Source organism: Ictalurus furcatus, chromosome 2 (assembly GCF_023375685.1).
Source record: "Ictalurus furcatus strain D&B chromosome 2, Billie_1.0, whole genome shotgun sequence".
Taxonomy (NCBI): Eukaryota; Metazoa; Chordata; class Actinopteri; order Siluriformes; family Ictaluridae; genus Ictalurus; species Ictalurus furcatus.
The window spans coordinates 18,638,578-18,664,227 of record NC_071256.1 but is presented as its reverse complement, the minus strand read 5'-3'; the positions used below and the strand labels follow the sequence as shown (position 1 = coordinate 18,664,227).

General features: G+C 37.7%; 2 protein-coding genes across 3 annotated transcripts in view; both read right to left on the bottom strand.

The window, feature by feature from the left end:
• abat (4-aminobutyrate aminotransferase) overlaps positions 1-1,923 on the bottom strand; it is a 32,878-nt gene extending 30,955 nt beyond the window's left edge. The window contains exon 1 of the mRNA XM_053651916.1: positions 1,775-1,923. The gene's annotated coding sequence lies outside the window, so the exon portion shown is untranslated. The remainder of the gene's footprint in view (positions 1-1,774) is intronic.
• Positions 1,924-5,923: 4,000 nt separating this feature from the next.
• Positions 5,924-24,070, bottom strand: mettl22 (methyltransferase 22, Kin17 lysine). Of its 2 annotated transcripts, none has more exons than XM_053651933.1 (11): positions 23,978-24,070; positions 22,407-22,539; positions 15,548-15,781; positions 14,894-14,934; positions 14,656-14,800; positions 11,737-11,808; positions 10,457-10,513; positions 10,194-10,274; positions 9,961-10,063; positions 8,820-8,988; positions 5,924-6,364 (listed from the first exon to the last, which is right to left on the bottom strand). In XM_053651933.1, the coding sequence occupies exons 2-11, from the start codon at positions 22,510-22,512 to the stop codon at positions 6,245-6,247; spliced, it is 1,128 nt and encodes a 375-aa protein (XP_053507908.1). In that variant the 5' UTR covers positions 22,513-22,539; positions 23,978-24,070; the 3' UTR covers positions 5,924-6,244. The 2 variants fall into 2 exon arrangements, with proteins under 2 accessions (XP_053507908.1, XP_053507901.1); XM_053651926.1 differs by having other exon boundaries at positions 23,507-24,061.
• Positions 24,071-25,650: the final 1,580 nt, after the last annotated feature.

Sequence of the window (25,650 nt, the reverse complement as noted above, 5' to 3'; positions counted from 1 at the left end):
GTAACGACAATGTGATAAATACTGACAGTTTCGGAGATTTTTACAGTCATTTTCAAAAACATCTAAGAAAGAACGATTAGGGGATTTGATCTGTATTTTTAGTCAATGGCAGCTCATGAAATTTTGCATTTGGACGCTTTCAGCTCCCTATACAGCAATTTAGCAACATGAGCTGATGTAGAACAACAAAGCTTTGCAGTCATTTGTAGGGCTAGTGAAAACAGGAATTGAGGAAGTATCTCAGCAATGGCTTCCTGTATAGCCATCAAATTTATTGCTTCCCTTTGTGAACAAGCGTTGATGGTCCCAAAGGCTTCTGGACTTCAAGGTGTGGGGATGGGTCAAAAAGTGCCTGGACCCCTTAATCGTTGCTTGTAGCTGTTACCACACAGTGAACTGTAACTGCCCTCATCAAAACCACATACAATTTGTGACTTGTTTTAATTCCACTTCCTCGAATAATTGAGAAATGACTCATCCCTTCCATGCACTGCAACTTTTCAAGCAACCTCTTGAGCTGCCTGCTCAAAAGGTTAACATGCAGCCCTGAATAATAAATCAGCAAATCAGGATGGAAGCAGTTTTTGAGCAGTTGTTAAAACAGGGAACACATAGACACTCTTTCACGTGCAGTACGGTTCTGCAGATATGAAGCAAACACAAACGGCATGCAATAATCCTGCTACATAATACATACCACTTGGCGCTGGTAAAAATCGGTCTATGAAAACATACACGATTCTCTGCTGAACCATTTAAAATGGACAGATCTGTGCAAATCGAGGAGGAGGCCGCAAAGCAACGCGTTTGTTTTTTCACATTATTCTGTGTAAAATCTAGAGACTGTTGTTTGTGAAAATCCCAGGAGACCAGCAGTTTCTGAAATGCTCAAATCAGCCCATCTGGCACCAACAACGATGCCACGGTTAAAGCCACAGAGATCTCACTTTTTCCCCATCCTGATGTTTGATGTGAACATTAACTGAAGCTCTTGACCTGTGTCTGCATGATTTCATGCATTGTGCTGCTGCCACATGATTAGCTTAGATAACTGCATGAAGGTGCAGGTGTACAGACGGACAGTGAGTGTGCATCTTCCAGGTTATGATGAGCATCACTTTGGATGCTTTACTCTTCTCTTCAGGTGAATGTTTACTTACAGAAACATCTGCTCAGTGTAGATGCAGGTTTATATAAACACACATCACACCGACATCCTGTTCACTAATTAACAAGTTGATATTTTATCTTGTTGAATGAATAATGACTATAGTTTTGTCTCATTTTCTAAAAGCAAACAGACTGAGGAGAATAATAAGATCCGGTTCCGACCGGATTCATCCTGTCACTTGGCAGCTATTCTGAAACAAATATCTATAATGCTAGCTGACTAGCTGCAAAAAAACAGCTGTGTCGAAACAGGACCAGTTAATAATCAGTTTATTCCAGTTCTGACAGGTTTGATCAACAGACACATTTACGAACATGTTCAACTAAACGACTATAAACCACGTTATTTAATTTCATCGAGCAAAAAATGTCCAATATTTATTTACAAAATCGGAGTCGTTCAACTATAAGGACAAATCGGAAGCAGCTCGCGACTCGCTGCGCGTGCACAATCTATCCTCTCTGTACATTACTGCTTTTCCTACGTATACGCTGCGTTCGGCAGCGCGAGCCCTAAAAATTCTAACGATGGAGAACAGCTGTACAGTTAATGCTGTCAAAAGTGAGGGGGGAGAGGGGGTTACGAAACAAACAAAAATCTCACCAAGTACGTTTTCTGCTCTTCGGAAAGCTGTCACGTTTAGCTGAAGCGGAGGAAAAATAAAGAAAGAAATGAAAATAATAAATTCCGGCTGTTCAGATAAAACAGGGAAGCTCAGACCTCAACACGTCGCTAGGAGACTGGCTTCTGCTCGAGAGGGCAGGTTGTCATGGACCAGTTGATAATCACCAGCCAATAAGAAAAGAGAGGTGGCCAGCAGTTGACCAATAGGAAACGAGGAAAGTCATCCTTACCGGTTCCCGCCCACAACTGAATAGGTTCATGGAAAAGCGACATCTCGTGTTTCCTTCACGCGCTCATAGTTTACCACTTTTTTTTTTAGCTAGTTAGTTTCATTTTGGTAGCCTCCTCGCATAATTTCCCCTACCGAAAAGGCACAAAAGAAACACAAAATATGTAAACATGTGACCACTTAGATATATTTTGTGAAGAAACCCCGACCCCCAAAAGTAAGGTTTACACTGCTTTTATGTGGTATCAGGATGACAACAAATACGGCTGCCTAGCTACAGCTAGGCCTCTCTCAATCATCACATTTGGTCTCAATTAAATAACTGCGATTTTACCACATTGCTGTTGAAATCTCAATTCTGATTCATCCGAAGGATGTTGATAAATTTTCCATCACTGGTTCTTTTCGAATCACAGTTTTGCGCTCACTTTAATACGTTATCATATGCATACTGACCACTCATACAAATGGACTTCTAACACCAACGATAAACAAACGAAGATGGACCAAATGTGTTATTTATAGAAAAGGGGGGCGGGACATATGATCATAGAGTTTAAGTTTTCTGTAAGGAGATGTTGATGTGATTTATGGAAGGAGTCTTTAGCACTGTGGAAGAGCAGGTTTTCTGACAAAATTCTTCAGGAAGTCTTCAGGATAGAGGATTGTTTTTGTTTGTTTTGCAGTTTCTTGGTAACATGACAAACTCTTTTGTCTAATTAACTTCAAGGGAGAGGAAAAAAAAGAGACTCGTGTATGTAGCTGCCGTATCATAGGTGAGAACCAACATTAAATGTAGCTATAAACAAATAAAGAAGTTCGTTACAATTTGTTCGTTAATAAATAAAAACTTGAAAATTGACAAATTGCTGTGGAATAAGAGGAACAAAACTCTTCGAATGTGCTGTTATAGGAGCAATCGCATGTCAAGCATAAAGCACACTGCCGTGTCATGGATTATTTTCCTAGACCTGCACGACACAATGTTTTATTACTTATATATTCACCGCCCCAATACATACTAGATAACATTATTACTGCACTCAGATCCTCATGCTGCAGTCACAGTGTCAAACAAACATCTTACTATTCTCCCTAGAAACGAATCTAAAACATCATAATGCTGTGCCAAACAACCCAGATGTGATATGATTAGCGACATTAGCTCATGGTGAATACAAAATACTTGTTAATTTTCAGCTAAACAAACAAACCAGGCTCTTTTGAAATGCTAGTCGCCTCCCAAGGTTCACATAAAAGAATCTGTTCAAGGAGTCGACTCATTCGTGAACGACACATCCCTGTGAAGCAGAATCCTCTTGCAATCTAACACTTGCTAAACCTAGGAAAAGGTCAGAGGGGAAATATCACGGTTTCCCATGGGAATGACTTCGAGGTTTTAGTGATATAAAGACAACCAATGGTTTTAAGATATCCAATTTCAGTAGAACCAGTTAATATACTGATAGAAAAACACATTTACAGATTTTTAAATGATTTCAGATGCAGACCATCAGCAAAAACATTTGCTTCTGTGGCTAGATATCATTTGCTTAGTAATATTATTTGCAAAATTTAATGAAATACCAGTTTATATTTAAAACATTCGATATTTAAACCAAGTTTATCTGGGGTTTAAATGGCTGCTACTACATTTTATTTGGTTTTCAAATGGGCTAAATGAATTTTGTTCATTTTAGATAGTATTAAAGCACACAAGTAAGTCTATCTGACCTGTCGAGGTTTGAAATAAAGGTGTGATGATTTGCTGGTTAATTGGTGGAGTCTCTTAATTGTTTTATTTTTAAAATGGCGTCAAAGCAAAAGGAGTGAAATGTGAGTAAAAATTTAATTACCACACTCGCCTTAGCAGTTGAACTACATTTAAGCTGAGGTTAACCTTTGTATATACGTGATTCCCTCTAACAAAAACTATTTCTTTGCCTTGTTAATTAAACGCAATTTTATTTCCTCAAGCAACCACTCACGAGACATTTTTTTTAATGAAACAATATTTCCACAACGTTTTAAAAACAGAAAAATAACCAGTTGATTTATACACTTACCAAATGGCAAGTCACCGCGTTCAGTCTTCACGGATTTTACTGAAGGTACTATTGTGACGAGTATCTACAAAATAAAAACCCAGAAACCGAATACTTGTTTCGCAGGTTCGAACTAGCCGAATATCTTTGCACATTGAGAGTCGGCTCGCATGTGTGATTCATGTATGTGTATGTGCGCTGGTTACTTGTCTCCCCCCATGCCTTTACCAACAATCACAAAGAACGATATGTGAAATGGTTTCATTGAATACATATACAAAAATTAAATAAATAGGCCCAAAATAAAGAAACCAGATTACATGCTTTCACATCATCTCCTTGAACCGACTCTTTTAGGTTCAGACTCACATAAGAGCTGTTATTCTTTTTCTTTCTTACTTTTTTTGGGAAACCGTTTACATGTTTACTTGGAAACTTGTTTTCAGCACCTGAGCTGTGTGTGTTTAAATTTTAGCTGTGTAAGAAGCAAATAATTATCACGATAAATGGAAAAGTCTTAAAGCACAGATACAACAAGACAGTAAAATTGATGAAGGGATGCCTAATGTGTTTGGTCAATGCATATTTGCAGTGCATTTCTGATTCAGGACAAAGTTTATTTAATTATATTTGATATAATGCAGTGCAAAGTAATGTTATTTTTGTTAGAGTAGGTGGAGTAGAATTTACCGGAATATTTTTAGTTATATATAGGCATCACTAGTCATAACAGGGCAGTGGCAGCTCAGTGGTTAAGACGTTGGTCTACTGATCAGAAGGTCGTGAATTCAAATGCCAGCAAACCAAGCTGCCACTGCTGGGCCCTTGAGCAAGGCCCTTAACCTTCAACTGCTCAGTTGTATAAGTGAGATAAATGTGAGTCGCGCTGGCAAAGGGCGTCTGCCAAATGCCAAAAATGTGAACGCAAATAACAATATTGCATAATATGAGTCACTTGGGAGCCTGAAGAATCGACTCTTGCAAATGATCTGACCATCTAATATATTATTGAACTAGCACGCCCTCTAGTGCCCAGAAACCAGCTCGCATGCACATACATGAGTCACATATGCGAGTCGACTCTCAATGTGCAAAGAGCCGACTCCATGGAAAAAGGTATTCGGCTAGTTTGAAACCACAAAACAAGTATTGCGTCTGAGTTTTCATTTGTAGATACCTGCAGAGTTTTGTAGAGTACCTGCAGTCCATCCGTCCACCCATCCATCCATCTTCTACCGCTTATCCTTCTTTCAGGGTCACAGGGAATCCTGGAGCCTATCCCAGGGAGCATCGGGCACAAGGCAGGGTACACCCTGGACAGGGTGCCAGTCCATCACAGGGCACACTCACACACCCATTCATACACTACGGACACTTTAGACATGCCAATCAGCCTACCATGCATGTCTTTGGACTGGGGGAGGAAACCGGAGTACCCAGAGGAAACCCCCCCCGCAGCACGGGGAGAACATGCAAACTCCGTACACACAGGGCCATGGCGGGAATTGCACCCCTGACCCTGGAAGTGTGAGGCGAACTTGCTAACCACTAAGCCACAGTGCACCCTAGTACCTGCAGTACCTTCAGGAAAATCCATGAGAACTGAACGTGGTGACTTACTCTTTGGTGTGTGTGTGTGAAATTAACTGTTTTTTTTCCTGTTTTTAAAATGTTGTGGAAATATTGTTTCATTAAAAAAAAAAATGTCTCGTGTGGCGTTTTCCTTAATATTATATCTATTACTGCTATTTTAAAACTCTGCATCAGCCTGATATTTATTCTATGCATTTTACCCTTACTCATTTTTTCCTTTTATTTGTAAAGCAATTTGAATTGCACCTTGAAACGAAATGAGCTATAGAAATCAATTCATTGTAGCACTTATTCAGAATGTCAGTAAACACACACAAAAACACACAATCAATTTTAAATAATTTACAATTCACAGTATGCAATCCCAACTGTCTGGAGCGAGACAGATACCAAAACAAGAAGGGCAATCTGTAGCTAAAAATAAACTAAAATGAAATTCTCACTTGATCTCCACCACCTTTCTTCATCCTATATAATAAAACCTTTGTTAAATTAATTACATAAAATAGGATTCACATTTGGGATTCACTTAGCACTTAGCTCTCTTAGTTTTGCACATTCATAACAGCATAAAGCCGAGTATCAACTCTTGGATATTGCGTCTGGATTAGTTTTTGATGTTGCATCCTTTTCACCACATTTTTGTGAGGTTGTTGAGCTGGATAGAGTCTGAAAGGGATTAACAGATACTTTCCACAGCTCCTGTAAAACAATAAACAAAATACATTACAACATGTGCAAAGAAAGTACACATTCGGTTAGGTGATAATTATAGAAGGTGGGCGATGTTTTTGTCATATCATACCACGATTCTCCAAGCCATGATGTGTGTCACGATATACAGTATAGTAGGTTTGCTCACAAACTCCTAGCAGTACTGTAGTGTTGTATTAAAAAGACCCTTATACTGTAAATAATAGTTGTTTCACAATAAGAAATAATTTCTCATAAAAAACTTTCAAATTATAAAACTTAAGTATTTGTTTAAATATAATATAAATTATATTTATAAAATATTTTTCAAATACATTTGAATATTTTCTTTATAAACAATACTTAACACTTAAAGTCAATGCTATAAAAATTAACATTTCACAATTTTAAAGATTAGACTAATTTCAAATACTGAAAAAAGTCAAAGATATCGCAATATCTCAGGAAAGTAGATTGGAACATAATTTATCATAAATTTTGATATCATATATCACCCATCCTTAGTTAAACTTCATATAAAAGTTAGAACTGATCAAGTGAAAAGGAAGTGAAACAGTCATACAAAACAACAAAAAAATCCACAGCGCCCCCATAAAGAAGGGACGGCAACGTCTGAGCACCCAGTAACTGCTTTTTAAGCACCGGGCCATGTCTCTACTGGGATTTAAATATTTTTTTATATATATAACAAAAAAAAACGAAGACATGAAATTCTTCAGTAAATAAGTTACGTACAGTATTTACTGACATGAATATTGAGATGTGACTGAGGGTTTCACAGATGTTCCTTCATCATCATCATCAATGTGGTCAAACAAATAAAAAAACAAACAAACAAATAAATAAATCAGCTTCCCATCTATCCTTTACTTCCTACAGCTTTCAGAACCTTGGTTCTTTTTAAAAGAATGTCTATTAAATGCTGTTAATTATTATTATTTTTTTTTTACTGGCTCTATTTTTATATGGTTTGTTATTCATGTTTTTTTCTTGACAGGTTTGCCACCATTATTTCTCAGCAAGGCCACTTGTTAATCAGCTATTTTAAGGGGGGGCGAGCATCTCACATCTAACGTTTTGAAACTACGTTCTCTGCAAGAATCATTTAAACTGCAATTCTGTACGTTTGTAATCTGCAAAGCTGTAAGCTTTGAGCTCTGCTTTCTCTGTCTTTTTCTCTTTATATTCCAGAGAAATAGGACAGACAGACAGACAGAGTGTGACTTAGCGTTAATTTTGGAAATAGTAAAAAAGTTGAGATTTATTTGGAACAAAGGTGTCTCTGTGTGTGTGTGTGTGGGGGGGGATTCTGAAAAGTTAAGCCAAAACGTTTTGATCGCCCGCAGGTGGCTGGATGCAGTACAGGTCATAAACCCTGCCCTCTCCATGTAATCTAATGGGATGTGAGACAAGCTAAACAATCAATCAAATTACACTTCAAATACATTTTTTCCAAAGATGGTTTCTGTCATTTTAGATAGTTCTTATCACACTGATGTAAGTTCAAGTGTTTGGTTTTTTTAAAATAATTTTGATTTTAGTTAGTTATTTGATGTATAGAAAATGGGGGCGTGACATCATGATTGACAGCTGTGATTGACAGCTTCTCTGAGCAAAGTAGTCACTGAGGCACCAACAGACTTTTTTCAGGATCTTTGGGAGGAGACTGGAGCTTTAACTTTAATTTCTACATTTCCATAACTGTTTATTTCACACCGACATAACGAGTAGAAAAAGTTCAGGGGCGTGTACTTGTGATTGATTCTGATACCACAGCTCTACTCCACGCTCACTACCGCGCAGGCTCGGGCTCCAAGATGTCTGCGCCAAATTGGGACATTGGCAGCTTCACTTTTAACACAATGGAACATCGTCCATCTTTTTTTTACAATCCATGATCCACACCGATAGTTTTTCCCAGTTGCATCCGTTGTGGGAGCGGCTGAGAAGGGTCCGCTGTCATTACACAGTATGAGGGTGGCCTCTAGATGCGAAATAAAAACTGACAAATTTTGCAGTGTTATTTGAACTGCTTTTTGGTTCAGTTTGGATGATTTGGATTATTTGCTACTTTTTGGTTCAGTTTGGATGTATATCTTTTAATTACTTTAATATTTATGAACAGCTAACATATATTAATATTTATATCATTTTAAAAAGTACAGTATATTTTCATGGTACAGTCAGCACTGTTTTTGTTCTGCAATATTTTACTTTGAGTGTTATGTTTTCATTCAGTATTAATTTAAAAAAACTATCGTTTGATTAATCGGTTATCGGCAGGTACTGCCCAACTTAGTTATTGGTATGGGTAAAATCCACTATCGCTCAACCTCTAGCAAGATTTATAAGAATTATTGTTAAACCTCAATTTTTGGGTATGTAAGCAAACCCACATTTCTAAAGTTTTAAATTCAGCACAGGAAAAATAAACACGACGCACCAGTTGGTTCACTCGTTCGTACTGGAAGAACTGAGGGAAGGAGCAGGACACCGGTGACACCGTGAACCTCATTTTCTTCTCTCTCAGCTCCGTTATCTGCTCCAGGCAGCGGCGGAAATGGTCATACGTCTCGCAGGACACGTCCATGTGGCGCAGAGTGAAGTTCAGCCTGTGGGAACATCACAGACACGAACCAGCAGGAAGACACGCTCATTATCTCTTTACACAAGTCAGGACAGAGCACGTGTCACAACGATTCACACCTCCAGGTCTCCAGGTCATGTGACCCTGATGTCCAAGATGGAAAATCACACACGAGGTTTCAGTGCTATTTCAAAGTGCCAGCTGGGTAGCTTTCTCTCTGGAATTTTCAACAACTGAAGAAAAGTCTTCGAGATGTAAGATACATGAATGATAATCAGCATTAATATTCAAGTCCTGCATTTACGACTTCATAACTGACTGCTAGATTAACCCAGGAGTGTTATAATGAGGTGGACCACAGCGCTGGATAATTCTTTAATCTGATTGGCCAGAAGGCGTTTAATTTTCTGCAAATTACAGGTTCACATTAACACTTTCCAATGTAACACCTCATTCATGGCTGTTGATTCAATATATCAAAGACATATAATCATTGATATGGTTAGGTTTCTGTAAGGAGATTTTTATTTTCTTTTGTCTTATTAACGTCATGAAAGTGAAATAAGACAGGCTGATGACAAAAGAACCGTTTATAGCCGCTATAAAGTAAGCAAGAACAGGAACTAACATGTTTCTCGGATGTTCCACAACATGAAATGCAACTATAAATGGATAAAAAGTACAACATGGCATTCTTCAATAAACTGTTGACAAACTGCTGTGGTATAAGAGGAATTAAAACACTTTAGGATGTGCTGTTATCGGAAAATAATCACCTTTGGGGTGGTAACAAAAGACATGGCGGACATCACACCACCCCAGTATCAAAACGCTGAACTGGTTCAGTGGTTAAGGCTTTGAACTTCTGATCAGTAGGTCACGAGATCAAACCCCAGTGCTGCCTGTGCTGAATCCTTGAGCAAGACCCTTTAACCTTAAACTGCTCAGACACCTCAATCTGAAAAAGTTTCCCAGAAGCAGACTATTTCATCATTACCTTTTCTCTATGCTGATGTAGGCGGTGCTGGAGTGACACAGATTACTGGAAATGCGATACAAAGTCCGAAACAGGGCGTCGGTGAGGTCGTTGTCATAGCACACTTTGGGGGGGAGGGTTACAACAGCAGAAATGTAAAAACATTTAAACATCAGGGAAGACTAGATCAGTCTCTCTTGCAATTAAAACAAACAAACAAAAAAGTTAAAAGGTCTGTGCTCGTGATCGCTCACCGTCTGCTGCGATGATGACTGTGGTGTTATCGTAGAGGTCCGAGATCTCGTCCTCACTCCAGCCAAATTCTGAATCCGCATCTGAATGTGACATGAGCCAACAAACTCGCTATTAACCCTCGTTTCTTTTCATTTATAGCAATGCAAGAATGCAGTTTGCATCTTACATACCCGATATAGCTGGTATACATCTCATTTGTTACTAATATTAACCAAATTTTCAAAACAGATCTGCAACAAAACATTTAATCAGAGGAACTGACCTGTGAGGAAATCGTCTGTGGTCCAGTCCAGCTGTCTCACTTTCACACCGCGCTCGTCTGAGGAAACACATTCAGCAACGAGAAAAAAATGTGTTGCAAAAATGCTTCCTGACATTTAACAGTCATTTTATGGATACATAATGTGTGTGTGGGGTTTTTTTTTTGTATGTTCATTTGACATTTGTAAAACAATCGTGACTAAACATGACAGATGTTTGTCCTTCTGAGTGCTTCACGTTAAATCTATTAGCAGGAAATCTAGTTCAGACTCCATTACCCAATCACAGTTGTTTCTGGCCCCTGAGGATTGTTCTGATTGGATGCTGGTAGTCAGGGAGATACACGGTGAACTCAAGAAAACTGAACAGTTAAACCTCAGCTGCAATGAAGTCAAATCTGATGTTAAAAAAAAATCTGATTATTGTCCAGTTCTATTTCATTTCATTAAATTTGATGATACCATTTCTTGTAATTATCTTACATGCTGTTTTGATTTACCTACTCACTTACCTATCCACCTATTTACAAGTTGCAACCTTGCCTCAAATGCAACACCATCTACCTACCTAAGTCCTACATAAAGTTGTGCTCATAAATTTACATACCCTTTGCAGAATCTGCAAAATATTAATACGTTAAAAAAATTACATTTAGGTTTGTTATTTAGTTCTGCTCTGAATAAGCTGCTTCACATAACAGATATTTACATATAGTCCACAAGACACAATAATAAATTGATTTACACAAATGAACCAGTTCAAAAGTTTACATACGCTTGATTCTTAATACTGTGCATTGTTACTTGGATTGTGTTTATGTTTTGTGAGAGTTGTCCATGAGTCCCTTGTTTGTCCTGAGCAGTTAAACTGCCCACTGTTCTTCAGAAAAATCCTGAATGTGCAGGACATTCTTCTTCTGCATATTTGACCACTTTCCAGCAGCGGCTATATGATGTTAAGGTCCATCTTTTCACAATGAAGACAACTGAGGGACTCGTACACAACTATTACAAAAGGTGCAAACATTCACTGATTCTCAAGGCGGCAACACAATACATTAAGAGCCAAGGGGGTGTAAACTTTTGAACAGTATGAACAGTGTAAATTTTTATTGTTTTGTCTTCTGGGAAACATGAAAATATCTTATGTAACTTCTGAAGGGCAGAACTAAGTGAAACAATAAGAACTTTAAAATACAATAAACAAGAAACAATAAAATAACAATTTACAACAGTATCTACACACTTACCTACACATCTTTTGTGTGCTAATATGTTTTACCTGATGCTGCAATATAATGCTGATTCAAATGCACATTTCTCTGACACATGCTGAGGAGATCTTCACCAACATCTGCAAAACACACACACACAGCTTGTAAAGAACTCGATAAACAGGAAAGCATTACCACTTTACCACTTATTCCATTCAAACATTAATGATTATGAAGCCATTTATCAAACAGCCTGTGGTTTTCTCTCCGAGAGGTATATAATACCTTTCTTATCATGCTTACGCAATACTGAAGGTAATTTTCACAATTATGGCACAGAAAAGAAAGAAAAAAAACAAACAAAAAAAAAACAAACACATTTCCCTTCTTTCCCTTACTTCAGGCAGAAGGAGACATCATGATGATTCTTTGGATTACATAATCAAGAGTTTTTAGCTAACGTAAATATAAAAATATACAGAATTGGTCAGCAATTAAAATGCACTTTAGCTGATTAATGCGTCTGTGTTTGAAACAACGATGTCTAAATCATCACACGTTCACCTCAGAAGATCTGGTTCTGGAATGAAATAGGAATAAAATATGAAATATTATTACTACTTTTATTATTATTATTACTGTGTTCAAATCACATCTCTGCCTTAACCCTCCCATTATGTTATGGGTCAATGTGATCATTTCCACATTTGAGATGTCTGGAATACTGGTTAATCTCTCTTTTTCTCAGAATTTTTTTTTGGACATTTCCTCATTTAGGGTCATGAACCTTTATGCAAATATTTCTTCTTATGGCTTGTCTCGGACAATCCATAAAGGTTTACCGTTTTAAGCTGCTCTTTGATGTTTTTTTGTGTGTATTTAACCTGTGGAAGTCATTTTGACCCATAACATAATGGGATGTAACTTTTATTTACATCATAATAGGAGAAAAAGGTTCGGATTCGGTATTGATTGAGGTAAGGGGTGTGTTATGGAGGACAAGGAGAAGACTATCACTTTCAGTGACAACAGCTTTAAAAAAAAAAACCAAAAAAAAAAACCTGAAGAACAGTGTGACTGAAAGCCTAAAGGTGCAGTGTGATTCAAGAACACCTCTTGTCCTCTGTGTGAAAGCCTATTTTCAACCTGTAATAAGAACCAAGGTGCTACAAACCCTCTCACGTGCAATCATCTAGCACTTGGAAAGTCCCAAGTAAAAAAAATACAGAGCAAACACAAAAAAATGAAATCTTAAAGCCGAGCGTCAGACACTCCCAAATCGCATACAATCTCAAACTGCACAACCTGTAGAGCGGCCTCCGCAGTGACGGATGCACAATTTAAAAAACGAAAAAACAAAAACAACAACAAAAAAAAAACCATAGGAAGTGATGGAGCAAACAAATGGAGAAAATCACATAAATAAAATTCATCCGTAGAATAAAATGACTTCAGTAGGCATCACTTTATCTGTAATCATCTTTGGAATGACTTGTTCCAGCAGAAGGCATCATTTCAGAGCGGAGTGCAGCTTGAATATGCTGTTTCACTCAAAAAAACCTCACACGGTGCAAGAAAAATGTGTTAAAATTTATTTCCATTTCAGATTGTCTTTAAAGCTTGTACTTGAAAATTGACGATAAACAATCAGAGGTTTATTGATGAATTAAAATCCTGACTATGAAGTGGTTTGCCATTTCAGTTTAAAATGCTGGTTTCAATAAGTAACTTAAATAAGGAATAAAACACTACGTGCCATGCTGTTATACAAAAATAATCAGTGACAGGGTGGTGTGATGATGCGTTTTTATTGTGATCACCCCACATCCCGAAGTGTTTATTCCTCTTATACCACAGCGATTTGACATGTCATACTGTTTATCTGTTTATAATTACATTTAATGTTGTGAAACATCCACGAGAAGCAAGTTAGTTCCTGTTTTCGTTTAACAGCAATAAACCTTCGTTCCCTCACCGGTCTCACTTTTTTTAAAATAAGTTAATAAGACAAATAAACTGCAGCGTGTCATGTTTACGAAAGAAACCGTAAATAAAAAAAAACCCTCTGTTGGTGCATTCAAGTCATGTCATGTCATAACAATCGTGTTTACTAGTTGAAACGAACAAGAACGCCACCACAAAGTCGTAATTACGAGTGGGGAAACTCGGGATTTTCATTGCGGTCAGAGTTTCCGAGTTGGGGGCGTGTCAGTAAGAAAACATGGCGGAATAATTTGGATGTCATTTCTGCAGTTGGTGGTAAATTTGTTGAAGGAAATTGAATGTTTACTCGACGCAGAAGCTGATTTCAGTCATTATGTGTTTGGTTTATCCAGCAAGTCAATGCCAGGCTTTTTCATTTACAATAAAACAAGCTAATTTCCTGCAGAAAATACAATAGCATTGTACAATTACGATATAATATGTAATGATAAAGTTTACAGCGGCTTCATAAAATGATTCAAAACATTAAAAAGCAAAACACACCCGATGCGCATTCTTTGTTCTTCATTTTCTAGAAGCAGAGTTTAAAAAAAACTTTGCCATATATTTTTTCTAGTTAATTAAGAGAAGGTACACCGCCATCTTAGTGACTTGACATCATAATTACGACTTCCCAACTCATAAATACGAAATTCCCAGGAGGACCTGAAAAACTTAAAGTTATACCTTTATTTCTGACTATTAGAGAGCAGTGACACTGGAGACTCCTATCACAAATGTTACATAAACACCTCCTTACAGAAAACTGCACCACATTAGCAATTATACGTTATAAAACGTCTTCGATTGTCTGGAGCATCTGTCACCATTCTGACCAATCGGAATCCAGAATTCAACAGCACTGTGGTGTAAAACTCCTTAAACGAAGTATAATATAATTATTTAAGCAAAAAGAGAAAAAGTAAGCAAAAATTACTTCTAGCACTTCTATCATTTTAACTGCAATCAAAATCAAAAACGAGAACGATCACACAAACCCGTACCTGTGCAGTAGACCGTTTTGGCCACACTCGCCATGACGATGCTGGCTAATCCGGTTCCTGCTCCCAGCTCGAGCACCGTCGCTCCTCTTAACACAGCAGAGCTGGACAGAATGAAGTCGGAGAGCAGGAAAGCTGCTCGCCAGATCTGCCGAGCCAACATACAACATGCGAGATTAATACAGAAAACCGTGGTCATTATATTAGGAGTGCTATGATGTAGATTAAAAGGTGCGCGCACCTGCTTTCCGACGTCCTCCAGGGGCGTCGCCATCGTGTGCTCTGAGAGAAAACCCAACAATAACAGGTTAACCAGTCGGTATCATGTTACGATATATTCTCTATAACAGCAGCACAAACAGTAATACAGGTTTATATTAATGCGCTTGTTAGAATACATTGCCGTTTCTATAGTAACGGCTCGTTCACTGGGATGCTCCGCATAAACTGATTAAATAACCTCGTCCGTAAGGAGACATTTATGGAAGGAGTCTCCAGTGTCAGTGCTTTTTAACACTCAGAGGTAAAGCTGTAACTTTTCCCGACATGATCAGGACAGATGAGTTTACCCTTTGTGGTTTCTCAGTAACAAACAACAAGAAGCTACGTTTTTGTTCTATTATTGTTTTATATAAGCGAGAGAAATAGAGAGGCTGGTGAGGGAACGACTGTTTATAGCTGCTGTAACACAAGTGATAGCAGGAACTAACTTGTGTCCAGGACATTCCATAACATTAAATGTAACTATAAACACATAAAAAGTACAATGTGTCAATCTTTCATTTTAAAAGAAAAAATGTAATTGTTGTAGTGTAAGAGGAACAAAACACTCCTGTGCTGTTATAGGAATCTTAATAAATGTGGGATGGTAACTGTAATTATTGGAATCCCTAACCAATCTTTATGACATCGGTTATGTCATCTTCCTCCTCCTCCTCACTAATCGCTCCCTCAGCCTGTCTTAGGATGACAGGGTGAGCGGTTTCGCGGCCCTGCGCTGTCTCCGATGGCTTCCTTGCTACGTCCAGGTCTCCATCTTCGTCCAGAAGAGAGTATGACTTCTCCTCTGACGGAGAACAAGCCTCCTTCTGCTCCTCCTCACGCAGAATCCTGAACTTCGACAAAAAAACTGGAAGTGGAAACCGAGAGACAGAGAAACAGAGAGAGAGAGAAAGAAAGAGAAGAATTAAAAGTTACACTCAGTTTAATAAAAAAAAAAGCAGATTGTAGCAGCTCTAAACAACTTCCTCTGGCACACAGATGGCAAGACGAGGGTCTGGAGAGTCATAAGTTGATTATGATGATGTAATATGTCCTTGACAGATGGTGGTTATGTTGTAAAATCAGGACTGTGAGGTTTGTAATGGTATCAAGGAGCATCTATCTGGCATCAGCAGAACCAAATCATACTCATATTCCTCGTTATTCTTCTTCAGCGTCCTAATTTAGAGCTTTATATGTAATTACATGGACAACGTTATGGAGTTAATCTTAGCAAGAAACCAAAGTATACAAAAATGTGTGATGCATTCAAACGGATCTCTGTTAAATAATTTAAATGTAAATGCTGAAGTATCTAAAACAATTACATCTCTACACCTTTACCCTAAGCAAAAAGACAAGGTCTATGAATATGCATGAATATTCAAATTAGAAACACCCCAATGTTGTCCTACGAGACTTAACCTACCTTCAGTCAAAATATAACATTACTATAACAAACACAATTAGTCTAGCTAAGCATGAAGATTCTGTGGAAAAATTGTTAAAAAGTAATAAATTACACATCAGACCTGAATGGATCATAGTTAGACAGATGTCTTAAATGTGACAACTGATTTTATTTTATTTTTTTCTGACTCCACTTTTTTTTTGTTGAACCTGAACAAATGTTTTGTTTTTTATTTTAAATGGAAAAAATTATGGCATAAAAAGTTGTTTTAATTAAGTGATCCTTCAATATTTTGGCCCTCCTGATAATGCCTTGTGAATTATTTACAAAAAAAAAAAAGCCATTTAATTCTAATGTAAAGTCTCTAACAGAACAGACAAAATAATAACAAAATGGCAAAATAACGAATATTGAAAACTGTATACTCAACGATACAAAAATCGTGAATTTTGTCGTAGCAAAGCAAAGCATGCTAAGAGATGCAACAAGGCAATACAGGATATTCCATGCCATCATCATCATCATGAAGTGATGCTAACTATGTGACCGAAAGCTGCTTTAATAATCCTCCAGCCCCCCGATCAGTAAAACGCTGATTTGTTTTGTTGTATTTTTGCTCCAGTAAGAACTGTCAGGAAGTAAAATGGTAGTTATGATATTTTAATAGTCTGTGATCACATTATATTCTCTGAGTCTATAATAATAATTAAATGGGAAGTATAATCTGTTCTTAGACAAACAAATTATACAAAAAAAATGGGTACGTGCAAAGATATTCTCTGTGCTCTCAGGATGGGAGAGGCATACTGTTTCTCCTCTATCAATCACAGGGACACCATCCCATCACGGGTGTCTGTAAGCTCAGGTATGCGGAAGAGGGCAGATAGTGCTTTCCTCCGAGTGTGTTACGCTGCCCTGTGATGCAGCATGAGCAGCATTTCGAAAATAAAAGCATTCGCATGCATGTCTGCTAACTGAAGTGTGCAGGCGAGAACCCAGCAATCACGCTCAGGTCCAAGAACGTTTTGAACAATGGTGTCTTGATATGCTTCCAAATGATTTGACTCTGAATCGACTCACCTGCAGGAAGTGAATCAGACAGGTCATGTGGGGTTTTTTATTTTGGATAACTTCCGTGAGATGTAAACTGAGCCAAAGCACAGAGCTTAGAGCTGCAGAAATGCCACGTGTTCGGGAGGAAAGTGAAGAGAACGCTGGGTGGGTGAACCAACAAATTGTTTTTAGGGATGCACCGAAATGAAAATTCTTGGCCGAAGCCGAAACCGAATATAATGAAAAACTTGGCCGAAAGCCGAATACCAAACACGTTTTTTACGCGTTTTTTCCATTTATTTGACCATTTTTATCACCATTGCATAAATTAAATAGTCAAAATGTGATTTTTACTATTTTGTCTTGCTTTTCAAAGAAAAAAATCAATTACAAAAACTACAATTTCAAAATATTTATTTAACACTGAACATTTTTTTTTCATTCCAGCAGGCATAGGCTACCAACAAGGCCCAATATAACTTTAAATAAATAAATGAGTAAAATAAAAATATTTTGATGTGGTCATCCTTGAGCCCCCCTTGAATAGCCTATGTTAGGCCTATAACTGACTGCTGAAAGAATGGAACACTCTGAAGCCTACAACAAAAAAGTGAATGAAAAAGTGCATTGACAAGAGTGCAAAAAATGGTTCTATTCGGTTCTATACGGCTGATTATATTGGTGATATATACCACTCGCATCCCTGTACACCTCGCGGAGTATTATAGCAGATATAGTATAGTTAGATACGTCGTTAATGTTATGTTCCCTTAAATAAATACGTCTTTACCTGCTTCCGTACTCTACTCCCTTACGTCTCGCGACGTGACAGAATACTCCGGAACAGAAACAAAACAAACGCACGTGTCCACAGTAAACAATGTCACGGTTGTCAACATCCGAAGAGCACGCACTCGTGCACGCGCGCGCCCCCTCATCGCTCCGAGCGCGCTGCCGGAAGTGGAGGTCGTGAAATTCACGCATCTCACCCTGGTTGCTAGGCTATTTGGCACGTCATCAAACACGTCATTGTTTGGTCAAATTTATTCGGCCTTTCCACTTATTCGGCCGAACACCGAAAGTGCTTTTTTTTGCTATTTTCGGCCGAATGAATTCGGTTGCCAAACATTCGGTGCATCCCTAATTGTTTTTAAACTATTTATTTATATAATTATTGTTAAGAATCGTTGATGGCATCGTGAGTCTTTTTTTTTGTGATTTCTATACACTTTTCGGTCTAACTCGTTTCTGACCAGTGACTGAAATAGTTTACACATAGTTTCAGAGAATTATTTTGTTATGCTTCGTTCAATTATATACAGTGTGAAAACCAACCAAACTAAATAGCTAAACAAACCAAAAGTACACATTTGGATTCAGCAAACAGGCTAGTAGAAGCGAACCTGGACTAAGTATATAATTGTAAGCATGTAAATGTATGACAATTATTATCCACAAAGTGAGCTTTATAATAACAAAGTTAGAGAACCAGCATTCTAGATAAGATGATGCACTGTGGAAACGTCAAACAGCCTGACGATATATTATGTGCTGTTGCTATGCACTTCTCAGATGTTCCTTTTCTTTAAACACATGCCTGTATTTGTGCAGCTCTTCACTGTTCTGCGTCAGGAACCCAAATGTATTGGGCTTGTTCAAACAACCCCTTGTACAAATAAAGCATGCTGGATTAAAAGGTCGCTTTATGTTCGACAAGAAGTGGCATCTCATTCGTTCAGTCTATTAAGTCTGAGGCTGCCAGGTCATCAGGCCATCTGTGTCGATGTACACATGTATTACCTCCCCGGACATGTACATTAATGGAACTGGGAATGCTATAGGACTGCTGCTGACAGGATATTACTGGGGCTGAGAGTCATCCACCGCACAAATTATATCCGCTCACTCAATGGTCCATTTTCGTCAATTCGGCGTTAGAAATGATCTCACAATTACTCGAAGCCATTTTTAATGATACATGATGTGTGTGAGGCTGAGGGAATATACACACTACAGCATTTTCGAAAATGTAAACAAACAAAGAAACAAATAAATATTTTTGCATTATTTAAAATTTTTAAGTATATAAAAAATAAGGATTTAACAAGAAGAAAAAAAAACGAAACCTTTGTTAAAAACAATAGATTTTTCACTACTTAATTTACTTAAGCTTAATTAGACAATTTTTCTTTTTTAAAATTAATTAATTAATTATTTTTCACTGACCAACAATCAGAGTGAACTTGGGATTTATGAGGTGCTTTCACTGGCGTCAAAAATGATAAAGATTCAATTAGATCACTGAAATGTCATTAAAATATTAATTGGTCAGAAGGTGTTCTGACTGGTCAGCCCTGACAGTGGTGCAGCAGCAAAACACAGGTTTATTTTACATTCTAATACGTTATCGTTTCTATAGTAACAGCTCGATCACAGGGACTTACACAGCGTAATCGTTGGTTCTGTGAAGAGGCGTTTATTTAACATTCGTGGAAGGAGTCTCCGGTGTCAGAGTTCAAGCTGTAATGCTTCTCAACATGATCAGGACAGAGGAGGATACGCTTTGCGGTTTCTCTTTAACAAACAAGCAAAATAACAAGCTGCAAGTCTTATTAACTTGATGATGGAGAGAAAGAGAGAGGCTGGGGACTGCTTATAGCTGCTATAATGCAAGAGAGAACAGGAACTAACTCATTTCACAGATGTTCCGCAACATTAAATGCTTAAAAAGTATGACGTTTCATCCTTTAATAAATTAAAGACGGTTAGTGTTGGTACACTGCTGTGCTGTAAGACGAATAAAACACTACAAGTTGTGCTGTTATAGGAACAATGAGAACAGTGATCCTGTCATTAATTATTTTCCTAGAACAGCACACCCCATTGTGTTTTATCCCTTACACACAGACCTGCTATGCACCATTTCTCCAGCTTTCTGGCAGTCACCAGCATTGTGCAACAATACACCTCAAAAATAACTCTACAGGACATCTAAACCAGAAGCGCTGAATCTTTTCTTCTTTTTTTTTTTTTAGCTTAAAACATACACATTCAAACTCAAATCCAAACAATGAGATTCAGCAATCAATTCTGGTGAAGAAAGAAGTTTATCGTCGTTATATGCTGTATTTGTGCTTGCAGTGTAAATTTTGTAGTTTATTATAACGGAAGTGATGTATTAGTAATGAGGCCGTGCTGCTCCTCGCGCCATGTAGACGGAGTGATAAACAGTGGGAGCGTGAGTAAGATCTGTAATGTCTAATTAAAACGGTACGATCAAAGTAAACATAATTAAAATAATATGTCTAAAGGCAGTGAGTAACAGAAACCACAAGGTGCGGCAAAAGTGAGATTTTAGCATTAATTTAGGACTGTAGTTTAATTGTTGGTGCTTTTTCATGCATCCATTAAAATAATGCATGAATATTTATAATATAACCTTATATATAAGTTTATATAAGTTTGTTTATATATATATATATATATATATATATATATATATATATATATATATATTATACACACACACACACACACACACACACACACATACATACATATACATACATATATATATATATATATATATATATATATATATATATATATATATATATATATATATATATATATATATTGTGAGGAATTAGCCCGGGGAAGGGCGGCGTACAGACCCACAGGAGGCAGAAGAACGTTCACAAACGGTGGTTTATTGGTGCAAGGGTGAAGTGAGTGGGTTGTGAGGGGATGAGTGCAGGGCTTGTGGAGGCGTGACTGCCGGTGTAGCCTACTCGTGGCGGAGGCGGGATTCCCGAGACGGGGGCGAGGGTTTTCCCGGGCCGGCGTCCTCCGTAGGTGGGACTCTCACCACCCGGCGATCTCGTCCGCGCTTGCACGGAGTCCGTCTTGTCGCTACAGTATTCTCTTCCCTTGTACGGCCGGAAGCGCGCCCTTTTATCCTCCTCCGCCGTCGCCTGAGTGGTGGAGTTTCTCCGTTGGGTCCGCCAATCGCTGGCCGGTGTCGCGTCAGTCCCGCCCCGCCGCGGCGGTCCTTCCGGCTGGCGGAATGTTCGGCACGAAGCTGCCCACGTCGTGCCGGTGCGGCAGTTGGAGAAGGAGCGATTTCCTTCTTGTGTGCGCCGGCTCTCTGCCCGTCGCAACAATATATTTTATATATATATATATATATATATATATATATATATATATATATATATATGCATTATATTAATGCATGAATTGTAAGGAAGCTGAAGACCACGGTGTGTTCCACTCCCATCAGCCAAAAACAGGAATCTGAACTGGACAAATTGCATAGCTTAAGATCGCAAAAACAAAACCTGGTCCAATTTCGGTGAGTCTGTGCCCAGTGTGGCGTCAGATTCCGGTTCTTGGCTGACAGGAATGGAACTCAGTGCGGTGATCTGCTGTTGTAGCCCATCCAGTTCGATGAGTTGACCATTCTGAGATACTTTTCCGCTCACCATGGTTGTAAATAGTGATTATTTGAGTTACCGTAGCCTTCCTGTCACTTGCTCGAACTAGTCTGTCCATTTTCCTGTCACCTCCATCATGAATGAAGCGTTTCCACCCACACAACTGGAAGTTTTTTTGTTTTCTGCTCTACTCTGTCTGAGGGAAAATCCCAAGAGATCAGCAGTTTCCGAAATACACGAACTGCCACCAACAAACATGCCACGCTCAAAGAGACGCACATTTCCCCACATTCTGATGTTTGATCGGAACATGAAGCTCTTGACTTGTAAGTGGTTACTATAGAAACGATAACATATTATAACAAGCACTTTGATTTGAACCGATGATTTGTAGCTACACTACTGTCAGAGAAGATTAATCAACACCTTCCGACCAATCATATTTGAGAATTTGACACCACTGTGTGAAGTAGTAATTTAACAGTCAGAAATCAGAAAAAATGTGTTGTGCTCTGGATGTACAGGACCCTAACTATGCTGTGGAACATCTGCTACTTGTAGAACCATGGATCTGCACACATGGATCCTCTCACCTGGTTGTCCGACGATATTGAGTCGAGTCATGAGATGACGAGCATTTGGGAGCAGTAAGTGCACATCAGAGAGCACAGTGTCACTGCGGAAGGTGACCTGGTCCATGGCCCGTGCTTCACGTCCCTCTGGATGCTAATAATGACAAGAATGCAAAGTAAAACACTGGCATGTACTGAGATGATATGCATGCATTTCCAATACAGACGACTACTGAAAATAAAAAATGTAAATTAAAAAAACACTGCATTTGCATTTCCAAGAGAGAACTAATAAACAGAAAAAAGAAAACTACAGAGATGTATGCGTTTCTGAAATAGAAAATGTATGCGTTTCTGAAATAGAAAACTACTGAAAAGAAAACATAAAACTACTGAGATACAGATGCTTTCAATATAGAGAACAACTGAAAAGAAAAACAGATAAAAAAAAATACCAAGAGGGCATGCATTTCTAACATTGAGAACAACTGAAAGAAGAAAATAACTACTTAAATGTGTGCATTTCCAACAGAGAGAACTTTTGAAAAGATGAAAATAAAACTACTGAGATGCACATGCTTCAGAGACAGAGAACAACTAAAGAGAAAATAAATAAAAACTAAAGAGATGCTTGCATTTCCGATATACAGAAGGGAGAAAATCTACTGAGATGTGTGCAATTACATAATAAAGAACTACTAAACAGAAAAATGTTATACTACTGAGATGTGTTTCTAATGGAGTACTGAAAAATAAAACTGCAGAGATGTGTGCATTTCCAACAGAGAGAACGACTGTTAACAAAACAAACAAACAAACAAACTACTGACATGCATGCATTTCCAGTTGAGAGAATTACTGAAAAGAAAAAAAAAATACAGAAGTACAAAGAAGCCCATTTCTGAGAACTACTGAAAAGAAAATAAATTAAAACTAAATAGATGCATTTCTAATGTACAGAATTACTGGAGAAAAAAAAAGTCATTATAAAGAGAACTACTGAAACAAAATAAATATATAACACCAGTGAGATGTGTGCGTTTCCAATAATCATGTATAGCAAAGCAAAAACAAAAACAGAAGGAGTTGCATAAACGTTTTCTTAATTTTCTGTAAACTACCTGCAGTGTTTTGTCCATAACTCTGATCTTGTGGCCAGGCAAAATCACTCAACTTATTTAAAGGTTTATGTAAAATTTTGAACGGAGATTAAGCCGAACGGCACACATGCGTGACACAGTCTGCTAAAACTCCTTATCTATTCATTTCAGTGCATACATTTATTGATAGAAATTTACTACTCTACATTCGAGCCACCTTAATGTTAAGAAAACAACAATCTAACTAGCCATATCTGGCAGAATACTATTATATCCTCCTATTGGACACTTAATGCACTAGATAGGCTGTACAATCCATTATGTCATACCCTACCTAGTGCACTTTTATACACACTGAGATGTAATTTAGGATTCGGCCCGAGTTCAGACCGCGACACCGAGACACAACTCCTTTAATATGTGAAAACGCTAACTAGGCACCATTTGATTTAATTTAGGCTTCTAGCTACAAATTAACTCCTAGCGGCGTACCTTAAAATGACCTCGAAACTGCGTCGAGATTAAAAACCTAGCTAACTAGTATGACTTCCGAGATGTGTGTAACATCAGTAAGTGATCGTGTAGGCATCGAATGTCTTTATAATGGTTCCGCATTACACGATCATTACATTACTGTAATTAAGTATCACTTTGTCCTACAAATAAGTATTTTAATAACATTTATCAGCACAGAGAATGAAATAAATACATTATTTGTTTTCTATGGCTATACACACACACACACACACACACACACACATACATATATATATATATATATATACATATATATATATATATATATATATATATATATATATATATATATATATATATATATATATATATATATATATACCGCCATAGAAAACAAATAATGTATTCATTTCATCCATCCAACCATCCATCCATCTTCTACCGCTTACTCCTTTTCAGGGTCACGGGGAACCTGGAGCCTATCCCAGTCAGCATCGGGCACAAGGCGGGGTACACCCTGGACATGGTGCCAATCCATCGCAGGGCACAATCACATACACTCACACACCCATTCATACACTACGGACACTTGCTATATATATATATATATATATATATATATATATATATATATATATATATATATATATATATATATATATAATGGCCTATATAGTCAGAGAGATACAAAAAAAGAGAGAATGATGAAAGGAGAAAGAAAGAGTGGATGAGCAGTGATGGACAGAGAGAGAGAGAGAGAGGGAGAGAGTGAGAGAGACGGAAAATAAAGTAGAGATGCTTTTTTGAGTAAAGTGGTGCATTCTTAATTTATCCTTTTTTTAATTATTAATTCTCCACATTAAATTTCACACCTCTGAGATGAAAATCCTGCGAGCTTTCGAACTTCACCTCAATGCAGCATTATTTAGAGGACACGTGCTCCAGTGTGCACATAAAAAATGCTACTTCTACCAAATTAACATATTTTAAATATACCACAGTTCAGTTTAATCACCGTTATGAATGAACACGCTGCCTATAAACAACTGTAATCATAGTAACATGCAGTTAAACTCACGGCTTCATTAGAGACATGGCACAGACATAGGTAATTCACACATGCTCAATCTCTCTCTCGCTCTTTCTCTAATAACTATTTACTATAATTTATTCAAATAAACGTAATCTTATTGCGCTACTTTATCTAGAATAGGCGGAATTCTACTGGCGACCACTAACCCGTATATTAATAACTAATGAAAATTAACTATTATTTTTGTCTTTTTAGGGCAGTGGTAGCTCAGAGGTAGAACAGTGGTTAAGGTGTTGGTCTACTGCTCAGAAGGTTGTGAGTCCAAACACCAGCACTGCTAAGTTACCATTGTTGGGCTCTTGAACAAGGCCCTTAACCCTCAGTTTCTCAGATGTATGAATGAGATAAGTTTAAGTCGCTCTGTATAAGGCCGTCTGTCAAATACCTTGAATGTAATGTAATGACTTTTCAGTCAAATTTTGCACTGCAAACATCAATGACAGCTTTAATTTATCAATGCTGGCATGTGACCATGGTGTAAACAGGATAATCCATGGCTATGCATTACACAGTTACCCAGTGAAATATACCGAAACTTATAGTTTCTTTAATACATAATTCCTTTAAGGCAGCGTTTCCAAACCTTTTTTTCAGT

Excerpts from the sequence above, each read along its gene's own strand:
- mettl22 (XM_053651926.1), bottom strand. Across the intron at positions 11,809-14,655 it reads CAAAACGGTCTACTGCACAG|ATGTTGGTGAAGATCTCCTC; the intron begins GTACGGGTTTGT and ends TGTGTTTTGCAG. Across the intron at positions 6,365-8,819 it reads ACGAACGAGTGAACCAACTG|GAGCTGTGGAAAGTATCTGT; the intron begins GTGCGTCGTGTT and ends ATTGTTTTACAG.